General features: G+C 41.7%; 1 protein-coding gene across 1 annotated transcript in view; it reads left to right on the forward strand.

Moving 5' to 3' along the window:
* The window catches only part of tpo (thyroid peroxidase), a 97,603-nt gene that overhangs the window by 23,536 nt on the left and 54,451 nt on the right, over positions 1-19,616 (forward strand). Inside the window, exons 5-6 of the mRNA XM_072549119.1 lie at positions 7,522-7,654; positions 12,413-12,542. Of these exons, the coding sequence (XP_072405220.1) occupies positions 7,522-7,654; positions 12,413-12,542 (263 nt within the window). The remainder of the gene's footprint in view (positions 1-7,521; positions 7,655-12,412; positions 12,543-19,616) is intronic.

Here is a 19,616-nt window from a genome sequence, read left to right on the forward strand (position 1 = left end):
CACCCCATCTATACTATCCTGGCTATGTATATACTACACTATATATACTATACTTTCCTGGCTCACATTCGGTGAATATGATAACGTGATGCACCTACTCTATCATCTTGTTTAATAAATCATAGCAAAACATATAGAAATGCTATTAAAGAAACCATTGGAAGAAGTGCTGGCGTATATTAGTACACTACTTATTCTTAATATACCTTCCTCTCCCATAGGATTCTTCTGTGGGATAGTTATTTTCACTGAGGAATTATTTACAAATGTATTTCCCAACAGGTTGACTGCATTGCTGCAGTTGGTTACTTGAGAGTGACGAAATGATTTATCACTTATATTAGGCTGTTTCTGAATCTCATCTCATCTCCATTATCAGTAATAATAATTCTAATGCTGTAATCATGCTGTAGGTATTTTACTGATGGGAAACATCAAGAGGTTTTATCACACAGCATTACGCAAAACTCTGAATGGTCTGTTGCTAATCGTACACTTTATATGATCCTGCAGTTTCTTTGGTAGTATCTAAAACCAATTAGATAGATTATTGCTATCAATAAATCTGATTACCCAAGATTGCAGACATTAATGAATAATACAACCTCCATTCTTAGCAGACAATCAAGTTGACTCAGTGCTGCACAAACTCTTAAACAATACTACCTGGAGCATATTTTTGCTGTAATGAGCGCAGTTTGTAAGGCTTGAATAGAATCACACCAACTGTAATTAGTTATTTGTCCTCATTCTGGTAGGAAAGGCTGACAGATTTATTAGAAGGAGGACACAGCTGAAAGGTTGTTCATTGTTATGGTCGGTATTTCTCAGTATGTTGCTGCTGACCCAAGAAATAAACTAATCCATCATATGTGTTTCACTATCTTTTCATATTGAAAATTTGAAGGAATGGAACGTGAAAAGGTAAACAGAAAAAAATTACATTGTTGATTGTATTGATGGTAACTAATACACTTTTTATAATTTTTAAATGTTTCAGATGATAGATCAGTTTTAAAAACATCTATTATACCTGACTACAATTATAATTAATTTCTTACTTTTACACTCAGTAACATTCTTTAATTGTGTTTTGTGTTATATTGATTGTGTTGTGTCTAATGTGAGTCCATTAGTTAGTAAGAATAATTTGCAAAGAGACCAATGGGGTGCAAAGAGAACAGCCTATGTGCCTGAACAGTAAGGCCCAGTAAGTCCTAACTATTAGAACTTAGGCCTCATTAACACTGATGTAGAGATGTCAGAGTTAGAATGGGTTAAAAATCAAGTGACACCAGGTTATAGTGCAACAAGTTTATTTGAAATTGCAAGCTTTTGGAGCTCAGCTGTCCCTCAAGTGTGGTATGATAGAGAGGTATAAGACACAGTAAAAAACAGTATTACTCTGAAAGCTTGCAATTTTAAATGAATGTCACACTATAACTTGGTGTCGTTTGATTTTTTTGACCTCAATAGCATTGTATTGTGGACAATAAATACTCTGGTTGATAAGAGGCTTATGATGCTGTAATATTGTCCCTACCTCTGGACCAAGAAGATTCAAGTTAAAGTCACACCTGCCTCAGAGATGTGTTTAATATGTCTGAATGGATTGAGTTTAAAAAGTAGTATGAGTTGACAACAGATACTCAAGTATATTCTTAGGTGAGGAAATAATATGTCGAGGGCAGGTTAACAGAATGTGTGATATCAGTAGGGACAATAACAATGGCACTCATTAAGCCAATTGTTTTCAGCTCCATGTTCGGGTTAGTGATTCAGAGGACAACCTCCAGCATGAATGAAGGATATGTTTTTTTCTGATTACAGCCCTGTCTTGGATGTAGGTTTGCTTGCTGAGCTGAAAGGTTCATTTCCAGACGTTTCATTACCTTACTAGGTAACATCTTCAGTGGACCTCATGCAAAGCAATGCTGAGAATTCCTGCTTTCTATTTATATGTTTTGGTTTCTTTGAGTTGGTGATGTCATTTCCTGTGGTGATTTTATTTCCTGTGGTGAAGTCACTTCCTGTTTCTTTTTTTCAGGGCGTGGTAGACGGGGTCTAACTCCATGCGTTTGTTGGTAGTTTCGGTTGGACTGACATGCTTCTAGGAATTCTCATGCATGTCTTTGTTTGGCTTGTCCTAGGAAATGTCTGGAAATGAACCTTTTAGCTCAGTGAGCAAACCTACATCCAAAACCTCAACCTGAGCTACAAATCTCCTCAAAACTTGCTAACAACCCTGTCTGTCCCCTCACTGCCTAATATCACAGAGGGAGGTCTCAAGTAAGCACCCATTATTTGCATATGCAAAAGAATGGTTTGATTCAGACACTGCCCTTGGCTTGAATAGCCCCTTTTAAAATCCATTCATGGGATGAGGGCATTGCTGGCAAGGCTCACATTTCTTGCTCATCCCGAATTCCCCAGTGGGCAGTTTAGAGAAAACTGCAAAGCTGTGGGTTTGGAGTCGCATATAGACCACACCAGGTAAGGATGGTCTAGAGAACATTCGTGAATTAAATGGGTTTGTCAACAATGGATTTACAGTCATCATTAGACTCTTAATTCCGGATTTCCTTCTTATGGAATTCAAATTCCACCACATGCTGTGTCAGGATTCAAACCTAGCCCTCAGAACATTACCTGGGCCACCTCATGCTCCCATAAGGAGGTTGAACAGTTCATCAACTTCACAAACACCTTCCACCTGGATCTAAGATTCATCTGGACCATCTCAGACACTTCCTTCTTTTTCCTGGACCTCTCCATTTCCATCTCCGGTGACTGACTCAAAACAGATATCTACTTCAAACCCACTGACCTCCCACAGCTACCCAAACTACACCTCCTCCCAACTCCTCTCTTGTAAAAACAATATCCTTTATTCCCAATTGCACCACCTCCACTTCATCTGCTCCCAGGAGGACCAATTCCACCATAGAACATCCCAGTTGCCCTCCTTTGTCAAGGACTGCAATTTTCCCTCCCACTTGGTCAACAATTCCCTTAAGTGCATCTCCTCCATTTCCTGCACCTCTGCCCTTGAATCCCACCCCTCTAACCGCGACAAAGATAGAATCCCCCTGGTCACCACCATCCACCTTACTAATCTCCAGATACAACACATTAACCTTTGTCATTTCCACCAACTACAATCAAACCCCACCACCAGAGATATATTTCCTTCTCCACCCCTATCTGCATTCCACCAATCCACCCTTCACACCTGGCACCATCCCTTGCTGCCACAAAAGGTGTAAAACCTGTACTCACACCTCCCCTCTCACCTCCAGCCAAAGCCCTCAAGAATCCTTCCACATCCAGCAGATATTTTCCCGTCCATCCAAACACTTCATCTATTGTGCTTGTTGCTCTTGATGTGGTCTCTTCTACATTGGGGAGACAGGATGCCAAATCGTGGAACATTTCAGGGGACAACTCTGGGACACACACACCAAACAACCCCCATGCCCAGTGACCAACCAGTTCAACTCCCCCTCCCACTCCGCCAGGGATATGCAAGTCCTGGCCCTCCTCCACCACCAAATCCTAGCCACCTGACACCTTGATAAAGAATGCCTCATCTTCCATCTTGGGACCCTCCAATCTCATGGCATCAATGTCAATTTAACCAGTTTTCTTATCTCCCCTCCCCCCACCTCATCAGAGATCCAACCCCCTTGACCTGTCCTACGTATCCATCTTCCTTCCCACCTGTGTACTCCACCCTCCCCCTGACCTATCACCATCACACCCCCTGGCCTCCATCTACCTATCACCTTCCCAGCTACCTTCCCCATCCCAACCCCCACCTTCCTATTTATCTCTCAGCCCCCTTCCTGTCCCCACATTCCTGATGAAGGGCTCATGCCTGAAGGGCTGACACTCCTGCTCTATGGATGCCACCTGACCTGCTGTGCTTTTTTAGCGCCACATGTTTCGACTCTGACTCTCCAGCATCTGCAGTCCTCACTTTCTCCTTTCCACTGGATTAACAGACCAGCAATAATACCACTAGACCACTGATTCCCCTGTACACTGTTTTCTGTCCATAATAATATTGCAGACCACAAACGTCCAGCTCATATCGAAATATGTTTCAGAGATATATTCAAAACTTAAGTGTTTGTTTAGCGCCTGAAAACCACATGGCGCTATCAGTTTTGTGCCCTGTGAATTTCTGGGAAGGCTGTACTTCTGGAGGAACTGGCTCCAGAAAATCTGCTCAAGATCTGACGATGATGGTTGGCACAAACAACAACCCTGAGGAACTCAGAAGACCTGGAGCTGAGATGTGCGATCTCCAATAACCACAACCATCTTCCTTTCTGCCATGTATGACTCCAACCTCATTCCCAATGACTTCAGTTTTGCGAGAGCTCCTTGAAGGCCCACTTAGTCAAACGTGGCCTGATGTGAAACTCTCACCTCATCTCCAGAATTTCACACCTTTGTCCAGTTTTGGACTGCAATGAAGTTCGGAGTTGAGTATCCCTGGCAGAACCCAAACTGTGTGTCAATACTGTGGCAGAACAACTGTTGATGAAACTTTCCATCACGTTTATTTTTACTCATGATAAAAAGTAGTCTGGGGTGGTAATTGAAACAGTTGGATTTGTTCTGCTTTTTGTGTACGGGATGGACCTGGGCAATTTTCTATATTGCTGTGTAGATCCCACTGTTGGAACTGTACTAGAACAGCTTGGCAAGTGAGGAGCAAAACCACCTTCCCACCCTGCCCCCGCCTCCGATCGGGGACAAAGACTCAGGAAGCAGGCAGGATTCAGGCAAATGGAAGACTTTTACTAAGCAACAACTTGTTCCCGCAGGGAGGGGGCCATACATGTTTCCTGAATCTGGCCTCATCGTGAGGACCTAATTACTCTCTTAATCTACGGCTCAGTCAGAAGCGAGATTAATGACACACTCTGACTTTTATAGTGAAATACAGTATTTTTATATATTTTGTGTCACAATAATCACATGCAATGTGGTCACTGTGTCCTTCCCCCTTACCCAAATCTGTGTAACACCTAATCATTGATGGGCATTCCTACAGTCAGCCCCAGGTTCCCATGATCTCATGGTGTTTTAAAGATATAGTAATCTCCAGGCCTTGGGATCTTTCTATGCATCCCACTAATTCACATTTCAAAGTTACTGGTTATACTCCTTCTGGTATGACCCAGACTTGCTTATCTCTAAGGATTGCTTGAATTCTGCTATGCATTGTATTCCATGTGCTATCTCTATCAAATTCAGTTATTTCTCTTATATTTTCCACTGTCTTAATTATGTATATAAAAAATGCAAAAGACAGGGCTTTAACTAACTGCTATAAGATTCATAACGTTACTACCTGTTATAAAGTTTGTTATAAAGTGTAAAGTTATTCCACTCTTTCTATTGTTAGTACTTTGTAACTAATGAGTTGTGAACAACATATTTCATTCAGGGCGTACCAGGCATCTTTTTAGATTTAAGAAAAGTGTATCCTAAGACTAATTAATTTTCACATCTAGGTTTAAATGTTATTTCCCTTAATGTTGCTATTATACTTTGGTTATATGTGTATCTGTATTTATATTGAAATCTATTTCTATGATTATCTGAAGAATCTTTAACTAGAACCTATTTCTTAATATTGTCAATAACTTCAAAGAAACAATTCATTACTGCAAAATAATTTTAGCTGCTGTTTTCACAGCTGCTGAATGAGTTAGGCTGGCTAGTTCATAGGCTGAGATTTACACCCCTTGTTCTAGCTGGTGCTGTTCACTTAGTGGGATAGCAACCTTTCATTAATGAGGATGGAATCAATCACTTGTCTATCCTGAGGCATCCTCCTATCAAATTGTCTCTAATGGTTGTTTGTAGGTCCTCTCGTTCACCTTGGCGTAGTCCTGTTCAAAGATACCATTATGTTTCACTTAAATGCTGGAGCAGACTGTTTAAGCCTATTTATCCCTTGTCAGCCATTTTGTGTCTTCCAAATGGGTTGTGCTTGCAGCTGAGGATGAGGCAAGCTCTGGAGTTCAGGTTTTTAGTACTATTGGTGGAATGGAGTCAGGGCCCGTAGCCTTTGCAGTATTCAGTTCCTCCAAACACTTTGTAATATCATATGGAGTGGGGGGCCTCTGAAAGAGACCAAGATGGATCATCCACTCAACACTTCTGGCTGAAGGTGGATGTGAATGCCTCGGACATAACTTTGTATTGATGGGCAGGGCTCTTCCATCTTTGAGAATGAAGTTTTTTGGGCACCTCCTCCTCTAGTTATTTAATTGTCCACCACTATTTATGCCTGAATGGGATAGGAGGGCAGAGTTTAAATCTAATCTAATTGCTTAGCTCTGTCTGTCACTTACTACTGACACTGCTTGGCATACAGGTTTTGTAGCTTCACCAAGCTGACATCTCATTTTAGGTACACCTGATGTTGCTTCTGGTTTGGTCTCCTCTACTTTTCCTTGAACCAGAATTGACCCCCTGGCTTGACTGCAATAGTAGAGTCAAGGAATATACCAGGTGACAAGACTGCAGTTGGTTTGGAGTATGATTGTGCAACTACTGATGGCCCATAGCACCTCATGAATGCCCAATCTTGAGCTGCTAGGTCTATTCAAAGTCTATCCCATTTAGCATGGTAATGTATCACATATTGGAGGATATTCTCCATGTGAAGTCAGGACTTTGTCTCCACAAGGACTGAGTGGTTGTCACTCCTTACCAGTACCACCATGGATAGATGTATCTGAGGCAGGCAGATTGGTGAGGATGAGATCAAGTATGTTTTTCTCTCTTGTTGATTCCTTCGATACCCACCACAGACCAGTCAAGCAGCAATGTTCTTTAGGACTGGGCCAACTTGTTCAAAGATGCTTCTATACTCTTATTGGAAGACATCAAAATCCTTCGCCTAGAGTACACTTTTTGTGACCCTGAGTGTTTCCTCCAAGTGATGTTGAATAAGAAAAAACACTGATTCATTGGAAGTAATGTATGATTCCAGAAGTATAAATATGTCAAGTTATTGCTTGCCTAATCTATGAGACAGCTCTCCTAACTTTGTCATAATCCCCACATGTTAGTAAATTTGCGGGAGCAACAGGGCTATTTTTGCAATTATCATTTATTGTGACTTAACCAATGTCAGGTGGTTCACCTGGTTTCATTTTGTTTGTACTTTTCTAGTGGTTGATACAACTGAGTGGCTTACTAGGCCATTTCAGAGGCCAGTTAAGACTCAACCACATTGCTGCGGGTTTGGAAACACATGTAAATAGGATTATTACAGCGGTTTTCCGGTCAGATCGGTGTTTATGACAATCAAATCATGATCATCACTAAACTTTTAATTCCAGATTTCTCCTTTATTGAATTCCCCCAGTTGCTGTGGATTACTAGTTCAGTAGTAACATCATTAGGACATTGCCCTGCAAACAAAGTTAATTGATTTTATATTCTCTTAAATTATGCATTTACAACTCCATTTTTATTTCCATTTTGTTTTAGATCTCCTTTCACTTGAAGTATTGAATGCCCTTGCAACCACTTCGGGATGTTTGCCTCACGTACAGCCTCTAACTTGCTCCAACAGTTGCTTCATCCAAAAATATAGATTGATAAATGGAACTTGCAACAACAGGTTTCTGGGCATTTCTTCATTTATTCAAATCATAGCTCTGATTGTTCTGTTTGCACTTTCACTGAGAGATTACAATTCCATTTGGACTTCTCCCTTACAGGTATTTTTCTAGGTGCCTGATTTTTCCAGTTATTTTAGAATGGAAAATATAACATTGACCCCACTCTTGTTCCTTATAATAGCTGAACGATGCAAAACATGCTGATCTTTTTCTTTGCAAGAATAGAAACTGCTGACAATGAAGGACACAAAAGTGTTATCAAAGAATCCCACAAATTAAATAGCTTTATCAAATTATGCTTTTGTTTTCAGTAGTTGGCTGTAGGTGTTTTAATGAGGAAAGAAACTAGGAATTCAGGGAAATAAAGAGGCCTCCAAAAGTGCAAATTGATTCAACTGTAGTGCTTTAGCGCTGTAGCTTTGGCTTGTATGTTTTGAGCTCCTGTAATGCAGTGATTGAAATAACTCCACAGAGGCTGGCATCCTGTCATCCTGTCATCAAGTCACCCTTTATTTACACTTGGAGAGTTCTTGACACTGATCCACTCCCTCAGAGCCAGCTCTCACAGTGAATAGAACTTCTGACACTCCTGTTCTTCTGTCAGCCAGGGCTTCCTGATTGGACCAGATTAACAGCCTCAATCAGGTAATTCATAGTCCATGAAGACTACCTGGCTGACTTCTTTACAATCACTATACTGGTGGTGTCCCTACCTCTGAGCCAAAATACCTGAGTTCAAGTCCGAATCATTTTGACCATGCTGCTTTGTTCAAGCATTGTAGAAGCAGTTTGTAGATGAGCCAGCACTGGGGGTATTGGCAAAGCAAGGTTCCGCCAAAAACAATTTGCTGATTGCTGTGGAATTGTGACCATTCAGGGATGACAAAAGCGATCAGCTTAACAACAAAGCTGATTGGCTCCCTGGCAGCTGAACACCTTGTGGATGTGGACAGTACCAGCAGAGGCTATTGGACTGCTGCAAGACACAGATGATGTGTATTTCCTGCCAGTCAAATGCCTAAATCCCTCACCAGTTGCTGTAAGTATTAGGAGAAAGTGAGGACTGCAGATGCTGGAGATCAGAGCTGAAAAATGTGTTGCTGGAAAAACGCAGCAGGTCAGACAGCATCCAAGGAGTAGGAGAATCGACGTTTTGGGCATAAGCCCTTCTTCAGGAATGAGGAAGGTGTGCCAAGCAGGCTAAGATAAAAGGTAGAAAAGATGGACTTGGGGGAGGGGCGTTAGGAATGCGATAGGTGGAAGGAGGTTAAGGTGAGGGTGATAAGCCAGAGAGGGGGTGGGGGCGGAGAGGTTGGGAAGAAGATGCAGGTCAAGAAGGCGGTCTTCCTGACCTCTCCGCCCCACCCCCTCTCCGGCCTATCACCCTCACATTAACCTCCTTCCACCTATCACATTCCCAAGTCCCTCCTCCCTACCTTTTATCTTAGCCTGCTTGGCACACTGTAAGCAATAGGGTAACTATCAGACTTTGCAGTAAATGTAACATCTGTGCCTCCTACAAAAAAGTACTTGAAGACAAGAAACTCCAGCCCAGCAAATCGGATCATCTCAGTGAAGCTTGTGGATTGAAATGCATCCCGAGTTTTTGTTGCCCTCCACCCAAAATATAATTTGTGTGTGTGTGTGTACGCATGTGGAACACTCATGTGTTTGTATATGTATGCATGGTGGGATTTATAAAGAGTTAGAGTTCTGACTAGTGAGATACATGTTGAGATATCATTTGTTTGTAATAAATGTTAATTGCTGTTAAATTTAGAAATCTGCTCTATGTTCTCTTTTAGCATATGTCTAGCCAACAGGTCACTTGGAGACTTTCATTAATTTTTTTACTTATATGTAAGATGAAAAGCTTTGACAAAATGTGCCTTTCTTTTAAGCAATACTTAATTTTTTTTGGGCAATGGAGAAAAGTCGTGCGGATTTTTTTCTCCAGGTGATATCATGGCCAGAGAATTCTGCTGGGGTTGGAGAGATTGCATTCTCAATCATTATGGGGGAGGCAATGGCCTAGTAGTGTTATCACAAGGGTATTAATCCAGAAATTTAGCTGATATTCTGGGGATCTGGGTTCAAATCCCACCATGGTGGATGGTACAATCTGAATTTTATTTTTAAAAAATCTAGAATCAAGAATTAACTAATAACCATGAAATCATTGTTGATTGCTGGAAAAAAATCCATGTGGCTCACTAATGTCCTTCAGGGAAGTAAATCTGCCATCCTCACCTGGTTTGGTTGACCTGTGACTCCAGATCCACAGTAATGTGGTTAACTCTGAGCTGCCATCTGAAATGGCCTATACTGGATTAGTGGTGCTGGAAGAGCACAGCAGTTCAGGCAGCATCCAACAAGCAGCAAAATCGATGTTTCGGGCAAAAGCCCTTCATCAGGAATAAAGGCAGTGAGTCTGAAGCGTGGAGAGATAAGCTAGAGGAGGGTGGGGGTGGGGAGAAAGTAGCATAGAGTACAATGGGTGAGTGGGGGAGGAGATGAAGGTGATAGGTCAAATGAGGAGAGGGTGGAGTGGATAGGTGGAAAAGAAGATAGGCAGGTCGGACAAGTCCGGACAAGTCAAGGAGACAGTGCTGAGCTGGAAGTGTGAAACTAGGATGAGGTGGGGGAAGGGGAAATGAGGAAGCTGTTGAAGTCCACATTGATGCCCTGGGGTTGAAGTGTTCCGAGGTGGAAGATGAGGCGTTCTTCCTCCAGGCGTCTGGTGGTGAGGGAGCGGTGGTGAAGGAGGCCCAGGACCTCCATGTCCTCGGCAGAGTGGGAGGGGGAGTTGAAATGTTGGGCCACGGGGCGGTTTGGTTGATTGGTGCGGGTGTCTCGGAGATGTTCCCTAAAGCGCTCTGCTAGGAGGTGCCCAGTCTCCCCAATGTAGAGGAGACCACATCGGGAGCAACGGATACAATAAATGATATTAGTGGATGTGCAGGTGAAACTTTGATGGATGTGGAAGGCTCCTTTAGGGCCTTGGATAGAGGTGAGGGAGGAGGCGGTGGCAGGGGAAAGTGCCAGAATGGGAGGGTGGGTCGTAGGGGGGTGTGGACCTGACCAGGTAGTCATGGAGGGAACGGTCTTTGCGGAAGGCGGAAAGGGGTGGGGAGGGAAATATATCCCTGGTGGTGGTGTCTTTTCGGAGGTGGCGGAAATGTCGGCGGATGATTTGGTTGATGCGAAGGTTTGTAGGGTGGAAGGTGAGCACCAGGGGCGTTCTGTCCTTGTCCGGACCAATCAACCAAACCGCCCCGTGGCCCAACATTTCAACTCCCCCTCCCACTCTGCCGAGGACATGGAGGTCCTGGGCCTCCTTCACCGCCGCTCCTTCACCACCAGACGCCCGGAGGAAGAACGCCTCATCTTCTGCCTCGGAACACTTCAACCCCAGGGCATCAATGTGGACTTCAACAGCTTCCTCATTTCCCCTTCCCCCACCTCATCCTAGTTTCAAACTTCCAGCTCAGTAACTGTCTCCTTGACTTGTCCGGACTTGTCCGACCTGCCTATCTTCTTTTCCACCTATCCACTCCATCCTCTCCTCTTTGACCTATCACCTTCATCTCCTCCCCCACTCACCCATTGTACTCTATGCTACTTTCTCCCCACTCCCACCCTCCTCTAGCTTATCTCTTCACGCTTCAGACTCTCTGCCTTTATTCCTGATGAAGGGCTTTTGCCCGAAACTTCGATTTCGCTGCTTGTTGGATGCTGCCTGAACTGCTGTGCTCTTCCAGCACCACTAATCCAGTATTTGGTTTTCAGCATCTGCAGTCATTGTTTTTACCTAACTGAAATGGCCTAACAAGCCACTCATTTCAAGGACAGCTAAGGATAGACAATAAATGCTGGCCACAAGTGAATTTGAGAACAGACTTCCAAATCCGGAACACTCATATCTTACCCCTGACATGGAAGGAAATTTTCAGTTCGACCCAAAAGAAACCCTGCAATGCAGGTGGTCTACATTGCCAAACTGTGGGATTTCTAACCCTTTTGCAGAAGTAATTCCTGTCCCTTGGATTAGCCAGCATCTCCATCACAACCAGCCAATCATTGGTGGACACTGTCGGGAGAACGGGAAGAGGCCCAAAGAGGATCATGGCAATCCTGAGTGGTTTATTTTCAAGATTTCAGTTTCAGGATGATCTTTGAAGCCCAGGAGATTGGGGTGATAGGCAGGCAGTGCAGAAAGAGGTGCGGCATTTTGGAAGATAGGGGATGTGCGAATAATGCAGACAGAGCATTCTCAGAATGAAGTTTTCTTTACTTTGTCCATTTGTTCATGTGGGCCTTTAAAAACTTTAAAACTTCTGCATGACTAGCTTTACCAACCACATTTTGGCATGGTTGGCATATGAATAGTGTCGATTGAACAAGCTCCATTGACTCTTATTTATTGATGAATGGTGGGCAGACTGCTTGTTTTGACACCTGACTACCTTCTGTTTTATGAGGATCAGCTTTGAGGTGGATGGAAAGGTGGTTGGCCTGTTCTGACACTGAAAATACACCCAGGCAGAGCATGTACCATCCAGGTATAAACATATGTTGCAACATTTCCATTCTAAGTGAAAGCACTTAGAAACCAGTTTGATGGCTATAACAAAAAACAACATTTCTAAATAACTGGGAATTCTATCAGAAAAGTTAATTTGATTGCATTTAAAAACTGATTTATGTTCTCAGGTATTAGTCAGCTTTTGTTTTTGCTTTTGTATTCTCTTTTTCAGAAATAATCCCAGATGGGGAAGCTCAAACATTGCTCTTACTCGGTGGCTTCCTCCAGAATATGAGGATGGATACAGCCAACCCAAAGGATGGAATCCTGAATGCTTGTACAGAGGTTTTAAGTTACCCCTTGTAAGTGTCACACTGTCCAACAGATCTTCATTTTGCTCAGAATAGACTGATCAAGCAATAAAAATGTATTCCCTTTATAGGACCATGCTCCTAATTTTCTGAATGGTACCAGTATTGTGAGGTAATACCTAGCATTACCTAAAATGGTGCTTAAATCTGTATTTGCTATGACGTTTTCTCATTAAGGCTGTCCTGAACTGTTCTGACAATACTATTTTGTGCAGAACTTCTAAATAATCAGCACATAAAATATTACCAGTGATAGGCTCTCCTGGAGGTTGCTGACGGACTTGAGTGCTACAACTTGACTTCCAGACTAGAAAAATATAAAGTTGCTTTCCACATTTGTCATTCTTATCATTTCTCAACCCTCCACTCATATTCTGCCAATGGGTGATAAAATCCAGAAACCACAGATGCTGGAAATCTGAAACAAAAACAGAAATTGCTTGAAAAACTCAGGAGCATCTGTGGAGAGAAAGCAGAGTTAACGTTTCAGCTCTATGACCCTTCATCAGAATGCAGTGTTGCTTAAGTTAAAGGATTAAAGTGCTGGTTGTTTTCATTATTTTTTTAAAAAGTGATTACAACTTTATCTTAATCATGCAAAGCTCCATAATCCAAACCATATGAGCATAGATAAACACCATTCAGATCTGCTGGCTCCCCATTGTTCTCACTGGGTACTGATATCAGCCAGTGTTAAAATCTATCATTGATTTTAAATGGATACAAACTCAAACTTTGGCCAGATGTTCATTTCCAACTTACATGTGCAGAGGCGTGAGAAATCCCCACTCTATAAACTGGCCTTTAAAACTGTTTTTCAATTTGAGGTGAGGTCAGAGGTTGGAGGAGTGGGTGTAGAGGCAGACTGTATTGGGGGTCAGACCGAGCAGCTCAGGAAGACTGCGAAGGGTGTTATTTTCAGAGGCAGCAAGGATGGACAGTCTGCATGGGGACTCCAGCACTTTGAATCTAAAGATAAAGTTTAAACAATAAAGCATTACCCCTCTCTGATCTCATCACTTCATTCCCTTCACTGTGCATGCCCCCTAATACCTGTACTTACCCACATCGTTCGGTATTTCTATGTCACTCTACCCGCCCCAGTGCCCCTTCATACTCACAATAAAACACTACACTCAACCCCTCACCTCCTGTGGCTCTGTATTTCCCTTATTCCAACTTAGTATCAACTTCATATTATCATTGCAATCGGACTCATTGTCCTTTGTCACAAACACTGAAATACCTAACAATGCATTTTCTTGACTCCATATCTTTTTGGAAGGTGGCTCCTTGACAATTTTGACAGTTTTTGACAGATTTAGAAGTCATAATCATAATCCCAGTTATCAGTAAAGTGATGGGAGGAACCATTGACCAAAGTATTAAATGGCACTTCCTCATGAATAACCTACTCACTGATGCTCAGTTTGAGTTCTTCCAGAGCCACTAAGCTTCTGATCTCATTACAACCTTGGTCCATATTTGGGTAAAAGACCTGTACTACAGAAGTGAGATGAGAGTGATTGCCCTTGATATCAAGGTTACATTGGACTGCGTGTTGCCATCTAGAAAACTGAGTGAAGCTGGAGTTAATGGGAATCAAAGAGAACCCTCTCTGATTGAAATTATGCCCAGCACAAAGGAAGGTGGTCATTCTTGAAGGTCAGTCACAACAGCTCTAGAACAAGGATGAGTTGTGTCCTTGGCCCAACAATCTTCAGCCTTTTCATTGATGAACTGCCCTCCATCATAAGCTCAGAGGTGGGGCGATCACCACTGATTGCAGAATGTTCAGTACAATTTGCCACTCATCAGATACTGAATATCCATGGTCAAATGCAACAAGACCAGGAAAACAGACTGATACATGCCACCTATTATTCAGGCACAGAAGTCCCAATACTTACCATCTCCAAGAAGAGACAAACTAACCATATCCCCTTCACATTCAAAGGCATTTCCGACATTGAATCTCCCACTACCTTGGGGGTTACTGTTGACCAGAAACTGACATGTAGCAGCAGCCATATAAATACTGTGCCTATATGGGATATCAGAGGCTAAGAAACCTGTGGACTGTAACTCACCACCTAATTCCACTCAAAGGGAGAGGGCAATATATGCATTTGAATACCACTTCCTTCAACTCACTCTCCAACCAACAATGCCTCTAGGCTGTGCAGCCACACAATTGCTTGGAGGTCCTGTTCACATTACTCAATGTACCAACACACTGATTCCCACATTCAGATGGTTCTGCCATGCATGGACCTCAATAAATAAATGAGGGGGTATGTCGTCTCCAAGTCACACATAATCCTGACTTGGAATGATATTGTACAGTCCTTTACAATTGCTGGGCCAAATTCCTGAAACTCTGTTCCCTACAGCACTATGGGTGTACCTACATTTCAAGGATGGCTGCAGTTCAGGAAGGTAGCTCACAGCTACCTTCTCTAATACAACTATGGGTGGGCAACAAGTGCAAACTCAGGTCGGTGATGCCCACATCCTATGAACCAAATTAGAGACTAATGGAGTTATGTATTTGTATCCATAAACAGGTCTGGATTCCACAATCCCCTAAGGGTATATTACCTCTTCAAAGAAATAGCCAGGCCATCTAAAAGAATTGCAGAGAGCTCAGTCCTGCTCTGTCAGTCATAGAGGTATGACTTGAGATTCCTGTGCTCTTTCAGCATTTTTGCCATAATAGCGGCACACATCATTGTTGTTAAAAGCTGGGGGGCTTCACTCTTTCCTCCACAGTGAGACTATAAATTGTGAAAACATAAGTCTTGTCCCATTTGGAAGTGATAATCAGTGCAAGCTGTGTAATCCTAGGTGAAGGCTTTTGAAATTGAGCAAACTAGGCCTTTTGGAATTTAGTGCTGTTTCATAAGATTTGGATTTGAAGGATTATAAAAACAAATCAACTCTGAGTACTATGATAACTGAAGAAGAGTCCAGGTTTCCATATTCAGGTGTTTAAATACTTTTAGCAAAGATTACATTGAAAGAATTGTCAGAAGCAACCTTTGAAAAATGTTGGCGTGTTTGACCTTTCTGTCTAGTGACCATGGTAACCCAGGGTTCAACACAAGAAGTAAAGGGTGAGTTCTGTAGGTCACATCTAAAATAATTCAAACCCTGAAAGAAATAAACCTTTCTGGATTGAATTAAAACTGTTGATATAGGCAGCTGTTCTGCTTTATTAGCTTCTGAACTGTTCTTTATGACTGAACATGCCATGTGCATGACATTTAATTTCTCACAATAAAACAATGGACTTTTATTACATGATATTTTCAGTTTGTCCAGAGGATTGTGAATTATCAACCAGCTTAACTTACAGGACTTCTAACAGTAAGGACGTGGAAACCTAAGATTGTATGGCTTTTCATAATTAAAGCTGAGTTGACATCAACAGTTCATCATCTGTAATCTCATAAATTATTGCAGATCCTGCAGAAAGCCATTGCCCTTATCATTACCATTGCTAATTTCTTGAACCCTTTTAACAACAAGCAAGGATAATTACTTATTATCTGTCTCAGCAGGAAACAAATATTAAAGGAATAACACTTTGAAGGAAGCTTTGTGCAATGGTTGGTTTCCTACTTTATTATTGTTGTCACAGGAAAATCACTACCCTAGATACAGTAAATGCATTTGCACTTCTAAATACTTCATACACAATTTTTATTTTTACCAACTGTGACAGAAAGCTCAATAAATTTTGTTTCTATCTTGCTTTCAAAGGGCACGTTACCAAAACAAAATTAAGCAGCAATCAAATCATTGAATAAGTAGGGTGACCAAACACTCTTGTGATACTATAGTACCCATTCCTCTCTCTGGTGCAGAAGGTCTGGATTCTAACTCCAATTTAAGATGTGCTAAGCACAGAGATGCGTCCATAACATATCCAAGCTGGTTTATTGCTTTTTAAAAGTGGGACCACCATTGGTATTTGTACACAATATGCCTGGCTCTTTCTCGCAATTCTATTATTCCACACAAATACTTTGATTGAAGGTGCTAATGAATAACTTAATGCATCAAGCCATCCCGTGAAGTTGTATGCATCAGCTGATAACTGCTGATTTAGACTGACCAGTTGAGATACACCACCGTCTCTGTGAAGATTTTTTTGCCAAAAGATTTTTCTAAATTACTTTTTTATTTACTTTGAAAACGCTGAAAATCTAAATTTAACCCAGTGGAACTTTATATCATGAGATCATAGAGAGAGCATTATTACAAAACAGACAATCCATCTCTTATTCCACTCTTCCTATCATATTTTTTCTGATCTCAATGTTTTATATCTCATTTTTTGGGATACTGATTATGCTTATCTGAATTGTAAAATGGTGGCAACTCAGAAAGAGCACATCTCACTCATTATTTGTGTGTCAAGAGAGTAAGGCAAGGCTGGATGGTCTTTACTTTAATGTTAGGAGTGCAATAGGTAAAACTGATGACTTAAAGATGTGGATTGATACATGGAAGTGTGATATTGTTGCCATCGCAGAAACATGGTTGAGGGAAGGGCCAGAGTGGCAACTCAATATTCCTGGGTAGATAATCTTTAGGCAAGACAGAGGACGGTGCAAAAAGAGTGGTGGTGTTGCACTATTAATTAAGGAGTCAATTACTGCAATAAGGAGAGATGATATATTGGAAGGGTCTTTAAACTAGACTTTATGGTTGGAACTTAGGAATGTTCATACTACAGGCCCTTGAAACATCAGCTGGAAATTGAGGATCAAATATGTAGACCAGTCCATGGAGGTGTGTAATAGTAATAATTAGGCAATTATGTGAGGGGATTTCGACTTGTCCAATTTAAATTGGGAAAGTCATAGCATTAAGGGTTTGGGAGGGGTGGGGGTCAGGTTTCTTGAAATGTATCCAGGATAGTTTTTTGTATCAATGTGTAAAAGATCCAAAAAAGGATGCCACAGTGCTGGTTCTAGTTCTGGGGAATGGAGCCGGACAAGTGTTCAATGTGGTAATGGAGGAACATTTTAACTTGAGTGACCACAACACAGTATGGTACAAATTTGTTATGGAAAAGGAGAAAGATGGCCTGCAAAAGACAGCTTTGGATTGAGGGAAGGCAAATTTTATTATTTTATTATTTTAAAATAAAACAGAATCCTGTCAAAGTTGACTGGGAACAGCTCCTTGTCTATGATAGAGCAGTGGGGCACATTCAGAAGGAAGCTCGGTAGTGTCCAACATATATCCTTTAGGGGGAAATGTAGCAGCAATCAGTTCAGAGAATCCTGGATATCGAGAGCAATTTAGGACTGGATGAGGAAGAAGAGAAAGGCTTTCACTAAGTCCAAAGGGAGCAATTCATCTGTAGTCCTGGAGGAATATAGGAAGTGCAAGAGAGACCTTAAGAAAGCCATTAGAAAGGGGTGGCACAGTGGCTCAGTGGTTAGCAGTGCTGTCTCACAGCACCAGGGACTCAGGTTCGATTCCAGCCTATTCTCCTGAGTCTGCGTGGGTTTCGTCCAGATGCTCCAAAGATATGCAGATTAGGTGAATTAGCCATGCTAAATCATCCATAGTGTTCAGGGATGTGTAGGATAGGTGCATTAATCAGGGGAAATGTAGAGTTAATGGGCCTGGGTGGGATATTCTTCAGAAGGTCAGTGTGGACATGTTGGGCCAAATGGCCTGTTTCCATACTGAAAGAATTCAATGAAAAGCAAAAATGGAGCATGAAAAAGCATTTGCAAACATGATTAGGTAGTATCCTAAAATATTTTATAAATACATTAAAGGGAAGTGGTTAACCAGAGAAAGAGTAGGCCCCATTAGGGACCAAGGAGGCAATCCATGTGTGAAGCTGCAGAATATTGGAAGGATGTTCTGTTTGGTCTTCACTCCGAATAGGAGAAAATATGTTCAGAATTCAGGAAAAGGGTCCGTGAAAAGCTTGCGCATGGGAAATTGAGAGGTATTGGAGGCTCTGTTGGGCTTAAAAACAGACAAATCCCCTGGCCTGGATGAATCATATCCCAGTTTACTATGGGAGACACAGCAGAAAATTGCAGAGGCTCTGACATAAATTTATATTTCCTCTCTGGCCATGCGGGACCTTCCAGAAGACGCAAGAAAGGTGGTAGAAATGATTCAGAAAATTACAGACTCGAGAGTCTCATGTCAGTGGTTGGGAAACCATTGGAGAAAATTCTGAAGGAGAGAATTAATATCCACTTATGAAAGCTTGGGTTAATTAAAGATAGTCAACATGGCTTTGTCAGAAGGTGGTCATGCTGACAAATTAGTGCGAAGTTTTTGAAAATGTAAGCAAGTATTTAGATGAGGAAAGTTCGATTAAAGTAGTTTGTCTGAAATTTAGTAAAACTTTTGACTTCGTACAACATGGGAGACTGATCGAGGTGGTTAAAGCACATGGAATTCTGGGAACATTGGCAAGATAGATCAGAAACTGACACAAAAGGTAATGGTAGAAGACTGTTTGATTGACAGAAGCCTAGGGTCCGACGGTGTACCACAAGGAGCAGTACTTGGATTGTTTGTGACATACATAAATGTCAGAGACGAAAATATACAGGGCATGTGAAGCAAGTTTGCAGATGACACCAAAATTGGTAGGGTGGGGTTAATATTGGAAAAAATTTGCAGGAAGATATAAATAGGTTGATCAGATTGGCAGAGCAGCGGCAGATGTTATTTAATGCTGACAAGAACAAGATGATGCACTTTGGAAAAAGAAACAAGATGAGGGAATATTTATTGAATGGCACTAAATCAGACGAACCGCAGATCTTGGTGAAGTTGGCAGAGCACTTGAATAAGATAGTTAAGAAGGCTTTCATTAGTAATGATTCAATATGTGGATGTACTTACTAGAGGAGGTGGAAAACTCTTGGGAAATAGGCAGGGCAGGTGATTGAAGTGTCAGTGGGGGAGCACTTTGGGGCCAGCGACCATAATTCTATTAGATTTAAAGTAGTGATGGAAAAGGGTAGACGAGATCTAAAAGTTGAAGTTCTAAATTGGTGAAAGGCCAAATTT

This window comes from Chiloscyllium punctatum, chromosome 3 (genome assembly GCF_047496795.1).
Source record: "Chiloscyllium punctatum isolate Juve2018m chromosome 3, sChiPun1.3, whole genome shotgun sequence".
In the NCBI taxonomy this organism is placed as follows: Eukaryota; Metazoa; Chordata; class Chondrichthyes; order Orectolobiformes; family Hemiscylliidae; genus Chiloscyllium; species Chiloscyllium punctatum.